A 15,222-nucleotide genomic window follows, 5' to 3' on the forward strand; every position below is an offset into this window, starting at 1 on the left:
ACTGTCAATCCATAATATTATAAAATACTTAGACAAGTTTAATGGATATTAATTTAATAATTAAATTTTGATATTTATTTTCAGCAAAATAAGAGTAATAAGTCATTCATACGTTTTGGACTTCAATGAACCAAATCCCAACATATTTAAAGAGGCAAAATTCATTAACACTATAATCGTCAAGGCAATTGATATCATGTTCTCCATTTGTTAAGGAAAGGTATTTTTCTATCATTTCCGAAGGAGACCGAAGTAACACAAAAATAACACAAAAAACATTGTTGGAATGAGACATTACTTTGCAATTAAATTTGTGTGTTTTATCGCACTGTTAAATGTTAAGTGACACTAATACAACTATAGTTTGGAATTTATAGTAGAACATTTTTCCTTGTATTAGTTTCAGGTAAATCTACATGTTGACAAATATGGAGATATACACTCTTCTTGTATACCTAGTTTTTTCTGTGGTTATACTTTCTTCCAGAATTGGATGCGAGGAATTAACAAGGTAATATTATATAACCACAAAAGCAAATGATATATTTAATGGTATAATACAGGCGGAAAAATTGAATAGTTCGGATTTTCATTTTTTAGACTAATAATTTTTCTGATAGTTGACGTTTTGTTGTTTTCGAAGGAAATGTATCAGAGCTTCTGTATAAAGGGATGTCTGTCGACGTTTTTGGAATAGAAGAAACATCCCAAATACTGAATATAAAGAAGTCTAAATTAATTTCTAATTGTCTAGAATTACATTTCCGCTTATTTCATGTTTAAGGTTCTCCAATGTCGCACTAGGCTTAAGTTATGATAAAACTATATGACACACGAAGAGCCTAATTTGACTTAACCTTATAGAAACATTTTATGCGCTGACTTGTCCTTAATTTCGTAGGAAAAGTATTTTGTACATGCTTTCTAGAAAACAATAAACTTGTATTATAATTTGCAGGCGCCAGATAACTTCATATTTGCTGAATACCTCGAGATATGATTCAAATATTGTACCCGACTTTGATGAAGGTATGAAACACTCTCAACATGTATACATATTTATGCACCCGATATATTCTTTTGATCATATCTGGTTTCCAATCAGTAACTAAAGAAAGTTTATGTCTGCAGTAGCCACATTTTATAGTGTAATTGCTTGAACTCAGTAAATGATCCCTATTGTTGAGAGGATTAAAATGTCAATGGTCACAATGGCTCCGAGACTGAAAACTAAAGATTGTTCTTGGCTACTGTTTTTATACTGCATAAAGCTTATTTCTCTTTCAAAAGATGCGTATTGTTTCTGATGTCTGCAGGTCAATGGTCAAGGTCATAGTGATCTAGAAACTGAAAACTTTTTTTTTTAATCAGTTACTTGAGCATTTTTGTTGTGTTAACTGCCGTCAGATTTTGTAGGACAGAAGATGAGCTTTTTGTTTTGTTGTCAGTAACACTGTTGTTAAATGTACTGTGATTGAATTTAAAATTTGTTTTTGATCATTTACTGGTCAACGCTTGGACATACAGCCTTCGAACTGCTCTCGATGATTGCATGTTGTCCGTAGATGTTGTTTATGAAGTCATTAGGTCAGGAGTCAAGTACACAGCCTACAAAGTTATAATATAATATTAAATCTACCAGTCGTCGTCGACATGCCACAATTGGATTTGTTGTTTAAAACAACTTTTCTTTATAATACTCCCTGAAACAAAGTTTATGGAGAGCTATATTGCTACGTGCATTTCCGTCCGTCACTTCATATCGTCTTGTAAACTGCAGGGAATATGTTAATAAAACAAACATCAATTAAAACCTTATCTAGACGACATGCAAAGCACACTATCTTGGTTTCTAGGTTTCTTCATATATATCATAAGGATAAGAATATTAATTTCACCAAGACCATATGCAGAGTGCACAACCCAGGTCACTACGTCCAAGGTCAAGGTTACACAGCAGTTATACGTTCGTTAGAACAAACAGACTTGTATGGTAAAATCAACAAATGTTTAACAGTAACTCGAACCTCTCGGGATACAACTGCAGATAACTAATTACCTTTGCATTATTAAATATCAATGAGGCTGCGGTTCGTATTCCTTTCCTGTTCAAAAGCTGTTTAAAATAAATATCTCTCAGTCTGCAACTGTTTCGGCTTCATTTCACACACACGGTTTCAGTCGTTTTAGAGAATCAATTAGGGCAATTAATAAGTATGTGATCTGTTGCTTTTTTTATTAAAATAATGTGCTTTTTTATTAAAATAAGGAATGATGTACATTTGTAAGGTATTGATCATATTGAATGGCCAAACGACGATGTAAATATTATACATATCGTCAAACATTTGCTCGAACTTATGATTTTTTTCACATGCAATACAGACCTTTCATATCGCTCTAGGAAAAACAGCACTGTACCAAGTTTCAGTCATCAAGCAATAAAATGTATTATATGTGTTGATATTGTGCCTTACATTTATCAGGCAGAATTCTTGATAGTGTTGACCTTGTGTCTTAAATGTGCTGATACTGTGTCGTACATGTGTTAATATTTATTCGTGTCGTACATGTTTTGAAATTGTATCGCACATGTGTTGATATTTTGTCCTGTCGTACGTGTCGTACATGTGTTGATTTTATGTCGTGTCGTACATGTTTTGATGTATCTTACGTGTGTTGATTATGTGTCGTACATGTTTTTAAAGTGTGTTTACAAGTTTTGATATTGTGTGTATATTTCAGAACACCCAACAAATGTCACTATACAAATTACTGTACATGATATGCATTCCATCAGCGAAGCGAACATGGTAAGTTTACGTCTTCTTATGCTTCTTTAGAAAACAAAACACGAACTACTGATAATTACTTAATCACATTAATCCTTTGGATAAAACAAAACACCCATAGCCTACATAGCCTCACTTTATCTTTGCGCACTATAAAATAAGTTCAACATGCTGGAATTGCAATTTTAAAAGGTGATAATTCTAAATTCTAGTTTCATTCTTCATTATGTGATCTTTTAAAATATTATATTAGCAATGTAGTAATTTTGTTTCAGGTTTTGTTATTTGCAGGAGTTTATTCTTTAAAGGCCTAGATTCACTACTATATAAGTGTCCCCCCCAAATCCAATATACAACTCCCATCTTATCTGCTGCTTATCAGCGATTATGTAACAGTAACTGATTAGAGGGCGATTAGCACAGCAGGGACCCCAACTAGACCATGAAGATGTGTGCAGTTGAGTTGAAAGAAATTAGTTTTTCTTCAGTGAATGTGGAATGACAATAATAATAATTATTATTTTGATATTATATAGATGATAATAACTATTACTTTAATGTTATAATAATAATAATAATAATGATGATAATAATAATAATAATAATAATAATAATAATAATAAATATAATCATAATTATTATTATTATCATCATTATTATTATATTACATATAGGATGATAAAAGATACAGTAATAATATTGAAAATAATAATGATAATAAAACACAAGTATAGTGAAAACTTCATGAGTTCTTTGTGCTGACAAACAATATAATATAAAATGATTGTGTTCCATCTATACTCAATTTTCATTTTCAGTATGTTGCTAAAAGTAACCTTTTTCATGCTTTGCTTTGTAACTTTGAAATGCACATACTGTTTTCAATTTTAGACAAATGTTATTTACAGTATTCCGCCAGCTTTAGATGAGTCAAAGTCACATTTTTCTGAAATATCACAATTCTCCAGACAGAATTTGAAAAAATAAAAACTTGCATATTTCTTTAAGTAAGTTTCTCATTATTTCATTATTGTGAAAATAAGTTTCTGATTACTTTATTATTGTGTTTGATCAACAATATTTTTCTTTACATAGAAATGCCAAAAAGAAACTGGTATAACTTCAAATGTCATCAATTATTCATTAATTTAAAATAAATTACATTGTTTCCCTTTCTCACTAATTGAAACACTTGTAAGGTAGACTGACTTTCCAATCATTAACCCGCAACTGTGCTGGTGAAGACAGAAATCCCTTGGCCCACTGCCCAAATCTAGGCCTTTAAGGTTAATATTAATCGATTGCTGAATAGATAAACAGGTATTTCAATCGCAAATAATTGTACGTGTCGCTAACAATTATTCATGGCGCATGCAATAGATGAAGTCATATAGGCAACAGTTGGTCAGATACGAGTATATGTTTAAAACAAACTTTCAAGTATAAAATAAACCGGCAATTTATTTACTTTCCAGGAATATTCCATAGAAGTTTTTCTAAGACTGTGGTGGCGAGATCCTCGCTTAGATTTTCATGGTAACACGACAAGTGTGACAAAACTGGAACTCGACTCTAAGAATGCCGACAACGTGTGGCAACCAGACATTTTCTTTAGAAACGAGAAGAGAGCATACGTGCACAACGTGATGGCGACGAATAAACTAATGCATATCCTTACAAATGGAACTGTCGTATACGGCATCAGGTCAAGGCATTCTGTATTGTAATGATTACTTTGAAGTTAATACATGTATGCGGTATGACACATTAAGAGAAATATTAGACTAAGTTTTAGTTCAAAATCCACTGTGTTACTATTCTTTTTTGGGTTTAACGTCGCACCGACACATAGGTCATATGGCAACTTTCCAGCTTTTGATGGTAGAAGAAGACCCAAGGTGCCCCTCCGTGCATTATTTCATCACGAGCGGGCACCTTGGTAGAGCCACCGACCTTCCGTAAGTCAGCTAGATGGCTTCCTCACATGAAGAATTCAACGCCCCGAGTGAGGCTCGAACCCACATCGATGAGGGGCAAGTGATTTGAAGTCAGCGACCTTAACCACTCGGCCACGGATACCCCTTACTAGGTGTGCAAATGCGGCTAGAAGTCATATTCCATCCGTTTATTGACCAATTGTTATTTACATGGCTATATGATGTCGACGCCAGAACGCACAGGCGTATAGGCATTAGCACTAATATCAGTTAAAGAGAATCGCATCGCATTTGTGTCATTTTACGTAAATTTGTTATTATATGATAAACGTATTAATTGAAGATCTTTGACTGTGATCATATAAGGGATCTTGCGAAGTTATATGTTTACGTGTAATTGTAGTAAATATGTCTACTAAAACATCTAACTTTAGTTTTACGACTTTATATAAACATGTTCCCCTGTATGGTATAATAACTTGTACTATTTTAAATGTTTACGCCCACATGCTTCTCAACGCGTACGCGTAAAGAACAAATATGAAACGTATTATATCTATCTTTGACCATTTTAAGTAAGAAATGAATATGACAATAAAGTCTTTGCTTTTGCTACAAAACTGTGCAATTAGTGAGACAGATATGTCTATAAACTCGATATACTGTCTTTCGTAGCCTAATTTCATGCACTGACAATGAATAATTCTTAAGTTTGTCTGTTTTCTTCAGACTGTCTTTGTCGCTATCCTGTACCATGCTATTGCAGTACTATCCATTTGACAGCCAACGATGTCCACTAACTATACAGAGCTGTGAGTACATGCTTGGAGGCAGTTTTTAAGGAACATATTTTAGTCGCGACTGTTCACAAGATCACTTTTTCAACTTACACGCTCAATTCCATTTTTATAATCATGCGCTAGTACATTTTCAAGATTCATATCAGTAAAAGCCTGTGTATAGCAATTACTCAATAATGACAAGACATAAGATATTTGCTGTGCTAAAACGCACCTGGACTATTCCATGAGTTTAAATAGACTTGGACAATAACTATGTTTTGTATTGTTTTGTTGTATTTTATCTAACGTTTAACAAAGACAAAAATAGGTCTAAATGGGGACTTTCTAGATTTTTATTGTGGTGGAAGACCCCAAGTGCACTTCCAGGCATTATTTCAGGCAGTGGCGAGCACTTGCACCGAACCATAGATCGCAGAATGATATCTTTGCATGAAACAATCTACACCTAAAGCAATGTTTCGAACCCACAGCAGAGAAAGAGGCAAATAAGTTTTGACATTAGATATACTGTTATATAGCATATAATAGTATGTGAAAGTTTACGTCGTTCATTACTGTGGGCTGAGAACGTTTCTTGTGTCGGATATCATGAATATAAACTACAGCGATATATGTATATTTGACCTTTTTAGGTACAGAATATTTATTTCTTTACAGTTGGATATACCAAGGACAACATTGATTTGCACTGGCGTGATACAAATCCTATCATCATCGAAGAACATCTGGAAATGCCACAGTTTATGTTGCAAGAAGATGAAATCGTCATCAGTGATTACGAATCCCCGTATTCCGACAGTAAGTTAAAAACTTATCTTTGAAATGAAATGCGCTAACAAATCAGAAGGTAAGATAAATTATTCATAAAAGCGTCAATGTGACTTTATCAGAGAAAATTCCGCGTGCTTTTTAAATATGGAGGGTCCGTCCTGATGGCCTTTTAGTGCTTACTTAAGTATTTCAGTTGACTTAACAAATCAACATAACAATTTTAGGATTAGGTCATCAATGGAAAATATATGAAATTATTAAGAGATTGAGCTGGCAATTTCAGATCAGAATTTAAGTAACTAACACAGCGTAGTAGATTGAAAACCGCTACAAACAAACCTTTTTTAACCTCCCATACGATTCTACCATTTTGTTTTTCATTGCTTTAAAAGTGGTCACATGGTGACCCCCTTATATATCTGTGAAGGGTGAGCAGATTTTCATATCAATCTAGGCTGTAAATATGTGGTTGGTAAAACAAATCAATCATAAGATTTATCAATGATCCTCCTTGAAAATATGTGGGGTCTGTATGATATGATACATATTTGGACTCGGTCCCCCTTCCCTCCCCCACGTCCTCACCCCCACACACCATCCATTTATTAAGATATTATGGAACATAACTATTATGTGCACTTTAAACAGTCGCTTATTTCAATGCTTCTTTAAATCTGCAGTATATTCATGCAAAAACTAAACATAAAATTAAACAAATCCAATGTGATTATGCACAACGTATTGACCATTTTTCATTTACAAATTTATTCTGAAATATGGTCTAGAGTTTCAAACAAAAAAGAACATCATTTTGTAGCCACGTTTTTGATAAATTGCGACTAGAACAGTTTTAGTCGATTTACCTAGAAACTATTCTATCAAACTACTTTAAAAACCTGTCTTTTGGTTTGCAGGAAAAACGTTTCTGGTTTAACATTTTCCTATTTTTGCATGTTTAAAAGTTATTAGATTCTATGTGTCTTTCAGCTGGAACCTTCTCGACGCTTACAGCAGAGCTAGTTCTGACTAGAAAAGCTGGCTTCCACTTCTTGCAGGTATTTGTGCCAAGTATACTGCTTGTGGTACTGTCCTGGGTCTCATTCTGGGTTGACCCGAACGCTGTACCGGCACGGGTTTCACTTGGAGTTACCTGTGTTCTCACCATGACAACGCAGAGTTCCGGTATACGACAATCACTTCCACCTGTATCCTACGTTAAAGCGATAGATGTTTGGATGTTCGTGTGTTTACTTTTTGTGTTTGCTGCCTTACTGGAGTTTGCCTATGTCAATGTTCGTCAACGTAAGAAGTCAAAGATGGCCGTTAAACCTGATGACAAGACCGATGGAAACGATACGGTGTGTATAGAGCATATGAACAAAACATACATACATCGCTTGCATTTTATTCCATCTTTTTATCATCAATTTACAAAAGTTTGTGTTTAATTCTTTTGCAAATGAGAGCAATATTGAATTACTTTTCCCGCTCAAGAGAAAATGACTTTCTAGCAGGGAGAATGTGCCATTATTTGTTAATATCTGATCGTTACATCTTCAGGGAAGCGGACGGACAAAAGAAAATGATGGAACAGAGAAGAACTCTACTCTTATAGAATGTCTGACTGTAAGCTTCGTTTTGTTGATGTCTGATATTTAATGCAGGGATTAAATATTTATATGCATGGACAAAATTATTTTAATTGATTGGACTTCTTCAAAGTTTACTATATTTGTGACCGGTAGAGATCTATATTTGTTAACACATTCCTGTTCATTCATACAGAAGCGCAAAGACCGACGTGGTACATAAGCAAATATATACATGACAGCAGTAAATATATAATCATTACTAATAGATGGAATATAATTATGAGACACACTTAATGAATGGCTGGAAGGTTTTAAAGTAAAACAAAATCCGAAAGGTCATTCGCACCGAAGCAGATATTTTTTAACATGGACCGGCAAGTCATTCAATAAGTGTTTAATTAGAAATTAGAAATAATTTCAAATATGTTTTCTAAAAGTTTGACTTTTACTTAGCAAACCTGTGTTAAATCTAGTCTTTGTTGACCTGCACAACTACGATCCGGCGATATATAGATGGAATTATGTACACTTATTGAATGGTGAACCGGTCAATAATAGTTCGCAATTGAACTAATTGTCGGTTAAATTTTGATTCAAAATATTAGGTTTGGTGGGGAACACTAGTATAATGTTTTTCTATAACTGTAAAGACTTCAAAGTTGTCAACATCCTTGACTTTAGAAGTTGTTTACTAAGTTTTTCTAACAGAGTTAACCGACCGTTAGCTCAATCATCTGTTAAACGTTCGATCAATTGGGCCCTGATTGTCAGTATATTTCATTTTAAGATGATAGTATGACAATGATAAGCAAATTGTCCATACTAATTTATTGTGCATAGTGAGAAAATTCCTAATTAACGGTTGTCTTTAAATTTCAGAAGGCGTTTAGTAGAACAAAGGCCGACGAACAGATGGTAGCAAAGAGAACTGATACCATATCAAGAGTGTTATTTCCATTGTCGTTTGTTTTATTCCTAATTATTTTCTTCTGTGTGTGTGGTTTGGCTCCACACCCTGAGCCTGGCGATAATTGATTGATTGCCCTTTTACAGCTCTCTCAGTTTTGAGAATCATTTGGTCTTTTTCCAACTGAGATATATTTCATTGGACATTTCACTTTCTTTTGTATTTGCATATAACACATTTTATTAGCAATGTCGTGTAAATAGTGGAAATTGAGTGCTGACTTTTAATGCTAGATACTGAATGCTGATCCATGGAATATTCAATTTAAACTATTATTATGTTTTTTATTCATGTTCCTAACCAATAAATATGTTAAAAACAAATCATACTTGACATTGTCCGTTATTCACTCATTTTCTTACAGCATGGTTCAACAGTTTCTTGGGTCACGACACCTAATAAAATACATCTTTAAACAGAGCATCGCCTTTTCTTGGCTTCACATGCAATGGTGAATCGTTAGATACCAAGGGACGAAAACGAAAGAAGTCAATCTGTTACCCTAAAAGCTTATACTCGATATGTTAGTAATAGAAGAGTGTATGGTACACCTTTATTGCCTTGCGGTGATGCTCCGTGTTGCCAGTATTGTTTTATGTACACATGTATTTATGTTGTTCACAAACATTCTAATATTGTGTACGACCGTTGGTATATTGTGTAAAAATTGTGTTAAGCACATGCCTAACCCCATTTTGGTTGAAGAGTTTGCTGTATCAATATAAATAGTTTGTGGTGGCATAGTATAAAGAAAATTCTATATCATAAATTCGTAAAACAAACAACTTGAAGACAGAATCAACAATTACATACTTCTACGATATTCCATGAAATAGTTATACCTATCATCATAATTTGATACTCAGTTATTATGATAATATGCTATAACGGAATCACGACATGAAGAAGTTTGAGTACAATATAATTTCTTATGCAAGTAGTATAACTGTATTTGCTTATAATATACCTGACGCTATTAATAATAACACAAGAGAGCACACAAGTTAAAGATGATTGTTTATAAGATAACGACGTTTAAACTTTTAGTACAAACTAAAACAACGATTTTACAAAATAGAAAGATAAATGTAAATAATACAAGCTTAGCTTTATAAAATAGCTAATATGCAACCCGTTACGATTTAACCTCGTGAAAATAGTTACTTTAACATGTTTTAAACTTTTCGAAAGTTCTTTATGATATGAGGATTTGCTTGATTTTACCAGAAATATTTATCGACGCTCATCTATTATAACATTTTAGACGGTTGCTCCCCTTTGTTCACATATAATCAGCACGAAAATAGTATATCGGATCCTATATCTGATACAAAATTACTATTTTTACACTAATAATTCTAAGGTGAATCTTGAAACTAATTCTACCAATTTAGATATAAGTCTCCACATTTCATTCATGCGAGATAGCGAGTTTGAGAGAAAAGCCTGTTCTATCCACATAATGCTGATGTTTAGGGAGCAACTTGTACCATTTTTCACATCCTTGCTACGCGACCGGGGACCAAATCCGCGACCTTCCGTACAGAAGGTGGACGCTCTACCGTTAGACTAATTATTTCACTGAAAGTGGAAACGTGTGCCACGATAGCTCAGTGGTAGAGCGTTCGCCTCCGGAACGAGAGCTCCGGAGTTTGAGCCCCACCGGAGAGAGATACAAAGAGACAGAAACAGAGAAGTCACAACTGTTATTGCTCAATCAAATAATTAGTTTTATTATATACCTATATAAATTCTGTAAAAAATCGGCTTGTATTTCACAATAAAATATGAACAGACAGACAAAAATTCCGTATTGTACCTTTTAAATTCCGTATTGTACCTTCCATATTGTATGCTGCCGGACTATTTTCATTAATATGCATGACCCGACACATCTATAAATAGCGCACATAAAAACTTCACTAAGTTCCATTTAATATCGATAAACATTGAAGAATTCGTTCAAGAACAAAACAAGAATCAAAATGGTAAAGGTATATAATAAAAGGGTCATTATAACAGTAGCTAGATCTGGGACTTTGTATTCGGCTCGAGTGGATTTTGCAAGGTCGGATCACACTCGGCGCTTGCGCGCCTCGTGAGATCCGATCTGGCAAAATCCACTCGAGCCGAATACTGCATCCCAGATCAAGCTACTATTATAATAACCCTATTATATGAAGATCTTTTCGAAGCATAGAATACAACAAAACAAAATATTAGAAGACCCGATCTCGTCTGTTCACGAGAGGTAATGAAATATGCAACACACCCCAAGCCCCCTAGCACGGGCTACTGCTAACTCTTATTGTGCATATAGAATTGAATAGATTCCTTGATCCCAAACGACCAGAAAAAATAACAACATCAGTTCCAAGTAAGGGACACCATTGAAAACTGCTGTTGCAACCAGTTAGTAAAATCAATGATAAGACCCTTTGGATGTATAACATACAAATCTTAATTCAAATATTGAAACTGATTCTCATAGAACTATTGAAATGAATCATCTTCTTTCAGACTACCGGTATGTGAAAAACGACGAAGCAGATATATTTCATTTTGGTTAATGAGCCCATTTTATGGCCAGTGTAGACATGCATATTAGTTTCGTTGAAAATAAGTCCCTGTATTTAAAATAATGCACGGTAGAATGCCTATTGGGCATATGTAGCAGATATTTTACCTCAACTTAAATATATGATCGAGCGAAGCCATGTCTTAAAATGCAGATAGCTGTTATGATAATGATAAAATTCTGAATACCAGGATTTGCCGCTGTTGTGATATCTCAACACTGATTTAAAGACATGCTTACAGTAGAGATAGACCCTAAACTTTTCAATGATAGAAATAAATTAAATAAAGTCTAGAAATTGATTTCAAAGTCCTTAAAATAACCAAAAATGATTTCACAAATGTGAAATTTATGATAGTTTTGTTACTATCAATAACAGAAGTTTTAATATTTATTTAAAATTGTGATCCGCAAAGAGAGACAACTTTTGCCTTGGCCATAAGCAGAGATATCTATTAGTTTACTTCCCTTGCAATTACACAATTGAGTGGAAAATGAAAACGGTTTAAGACACAATTCATACATTTTTGCACAACAAAAACATTTAGGATTTATTCATATGTGTTTGATTTATCCCTCAAAATCTGCTTCCTATGATTTTGTCAACTTACTTATGGTAAAAAATGAACTTTAAACAAGCCGATAATAAAATGAAACACCAGTAAGTATTTTATAGTGCAGATAAACAGTTTTGCTTGTATCAAAATGTCACAATAGAAGCACTTTTGTAATACAAAACACCTGGTAAGATGCGTAAAGGTGCAATTATATTGATCTCTATTTCCTATGCCTACATACAATGAACCCAGAAAAGGAATGAGCATGCTATGACCTCAAAATTTCACATGCTATTTCAATGCTCACACCTCACACCTTATAGTTTCGGCACATAAGATGCAGCATTTAAGAGTTTAAGATAGTGATTTTGATGAGCACGTGCAAAGTATACAGAATGAAAACTTTAAATTTTAAGTGGACTTAAATAGAATCGAGACAAGGAAAGGGTCCATATTAATACGAGGGTGGGATCAAAAGTAATGCCACTGGCTATTGATAACCGCTATTTTAAGCGCGAGTACATAATTAACGCCGTGTACGTGTTCCCCGTTGTAATAGCTTTCAATCGACGTATAAACTATACATGTAGACACAATATCTCGCTCAAAATTCACATTTGCACATACCCTACTCGTAGGCGGTTAGGCAAAATGGTTGGTAAAAATGTAAAAAATGCGAACGAAATTAGGTCTTACATTAAGACTTGCGCTTTACTTGGAAGAGGTTCAAAGGACATTTATGCTGACATATGTGCTGTTTCTGCTAGAAATGAAATGTCCTTTTACACAGTTTGCAGATGGGTTAGGAAGTTTTGTGCAGGCGTGGAGTCTGTCAAAAATGCGCCTAAAACTGGTCGACCTAAGTCTGCAAGTAGTCCAAGGATTGTTGAAAAAATAAACAAATAGTACTTTCTGACGCAAGATATACTCCTCAGCAGATTGCGGACATGGTTGGCATTTCAAAAGCATCTGTGTTGCGCATTCTGCGAAATATTTTGAAATTGAAGAAGAAAAGTGCTAGATGGGCCCCGCATTTGCTCACTGATGAGCAAAAACGCACGTGCGTTAATATGGCGCGCAAGCTTTTGAAAAGGTTTCCAAGATACGATAAAAAAACATTTATGAATGTAGTAACAGGTGATGAGTCTTGGATACATTTCTTTGAACCGCATCGAAATATTAGTAACCGAGTATGGCTCACCAAAAATGCCACAAGGCCTTGCATTGCCAAAAGGATTGCAAGTGTGAAAAAGGTTATGTATGCTATATTTTTCACTACTAAATGTCTCGCCATCAAGGTTCCTGTACCTAAAGGCAAGTCAATGAATGCTTAAAGTTCTTAAAAAGCTTCTCATGTATTTCCAGAAACGTCGACCAAAGACGGGTATCCGAGGCATCCATTTGTTACATGACAACGCCTCGAGGCACAAGGCTGGGATTGTGACGTCGTTTTTTGAATGAACAGGGAGTATATGTTCTAGAACACCCACCCTATTCTCCGGATCTAGCCCCCTGTGACTTTTTTCCTTTTCCCTTGTCTCAAGAAAAAGCTTGCAGGCAGAAAACATACATCCCGCCAAAAGATGGGGGCCGCCATATTTAAACTCTTTAGTGATATACCTGAAAAAGACTATCAGAAAGCTTTTAAGGATTGGATTAAAAGATTGAGACGTTGTGTCTGTCAAAGGAGATTATTTTGAAGGTTTGAAATAAAGATTTTCTTAATCCAACCTTTAGTTGTCATTTAACACCATTAGTTGCATTACTTTTGATCCCACCCTCGTAGTTATTAATATCATTTTTAACAAATTTATTTTCATAATTGCTGTTACATTAGATAATACAACAACACATTATAACACAACTGTCCATCTCAGCACTTACAGTTGCACTATAAACATTCGTACACCTTTATATGTATTATTTTTTATCACATTTTTATTCTTAAGCATCTCAGGGTTTGTCTATTTGCATACACCGGTCATTTCAACTAGCATCAGCAAAACTACGAAGATGATGCCAGGTTATGTTAAGGCTGCTGATAAATATACATAATAAGAAAAACTGAGCTCACCTTTTACTTGATCTTTTATTAATACACTCTTAGATATTGCCTAGAAAATGATATGGATTATAACGTACCAGTTCCGTTTTTCTTGCACCCGATTAAATAAAATTATTACACTCTGATAATTATGTAATCATGAGCTTAGACATCTATTGTAAGATACAACCGGATGTTGTGTTCATAAAATGGTTTTGCACTGAAGGTAGAAACAAATACAGATCTTTTATTGTTCACATTTAAACTGAAAAAAAGAGATGTAAATATCAACTTCATTGATTGTACAGGAAACAGGATTTGTTTTCTAATCAATATTGGAAGTTCCACATTTATACATATGTAAATAGACCCATATTATGCAATTAAAGGCTACGCAAGCTGATCATTTAGAAAGCCGTGGTTCTCTCGTAGAAGAGACATATAGTCCTAGACATTCTAATGAGTTGAGACTATACCTATGACTAAAGCTAGCTGGCATCTTATATAATTCCCTTGACGACAATGTGATTACTTACGTAAGTCTCTTCTTTTTATAATTACATGTATTTTCAAAAAGTCTCTATTTTAATTACATACAAGGCATCAAAATCAACGATATTATATGCAATGTTTATTACCAAAATATTATTTTTATGAACATAGTTCCAAAGTAAAATTATTTAAAATTTATCTCTTTATCCAACATTTATTCCGATTTATTAAATCAGCTATATAACAACCATTTATAACCGATTAAATTATGAAATATAACACTTTAATATAGTTCATTCTCGTTCATTACAAAAAGAAAATGTTTCTGAAACCGACTTGTACTTTGTCCAGTATTCTTTACAAAAATCTAAACGTTTTGAAAGTGTTTTCATTTTTCTAAACATTTATTGAAACCCGTAAAAAATTAGTAGTCAGTTAACTGCTGGTTACATATAAATAAACCATAACATAACAAGATTCGATTTTTTTTTTACTTTTGAATAATTAATTTCTGTATTTGTAACTAATATACAAACTATTTAGAGCTAAGAAGTTCTTAAAATATTCAAAGTGATCATCTCTATGGAATTGATTATAATGATGCCACGAGACCGTCCCAATCGATTTCAAGTATTGTTTGATCCCCTGTATATATAGAGACATACATACGTTTTTCTTGATTACGAAAA

General features: G+C 33.8%; 1 protein-coding gene across 1 annotated transcript; it reads left to right on the plus strand.

Moving 5' to 3' along the window:
- Positions 1 to 359: 359 nt before the first annotated feature.
- On the plus strand, positions 360 to 9,126 carry LOC123558199 (glycine receptor subunit alpha-2-like). The gene is made up of 9 exons (XM_053544484.1): positions 360 to 511; positions 959 to 1,029; positions 2,746 to 2,813; positions 4,268 to 4,497; positions 5,459 to 5,541; positions 6,190 to 6,330; positions 7,291 to 7,661; positions 7,864 to 7,929; positions 8,775 to 9,126. The coding sequence occupies exons 1-9, from the start codon at positions 417 to 419 to the stop codon at positions 8,928 to 8,930; spliced, it is 1,281 nt and encodes a 426-aa protein (XP_053400459.1). The 5' UTR covers positions 360 to 416; the 3' UTR covers positions 8,931 to 9,126.
- Positions 9,127 to 15,222: the final 6,096 nt, after the last annotated feature.

Source organism: Mercenaria mercenaria, chromosome 5, assembly GCF_021730395.1.
Source record: "Mercenaria mercenaria strain notata chromosome 5, MADL_Memer_1, whole genome shotgun sequence".
Classification (NCBI taxonomy): domain Eukaryota; kingdom Metazoa; phylum Mollusca; class Bivalvia; order Venerida; family Veneridae; genus Mercenaria; species Mercenaria mercenaria.

Bases quoted from the DNA above. Each gene is read 5' to 3' on its own strand.
- LOC123558199 (XM_053544484.1), top strand. From the start codon at position 417: ATGTTGACAAATATGGAGATATACACTCTTCTTGTATACCTAGTTTTT. The intron at 1,030-2,745 runs GTATGAAACACT...TGTATATTTCAG, and splicing joins TGTACCCGACTTTGATGAAG to AACACCCAACAAATGTCACT. The intron at 7,930-8,774 runs GTAAGCTTCGTT...TTTAAATTTCAG, and splicing joins CTCTTATAGAATGTCTGACT to AAGGCGTTTAGTAGAACAAA.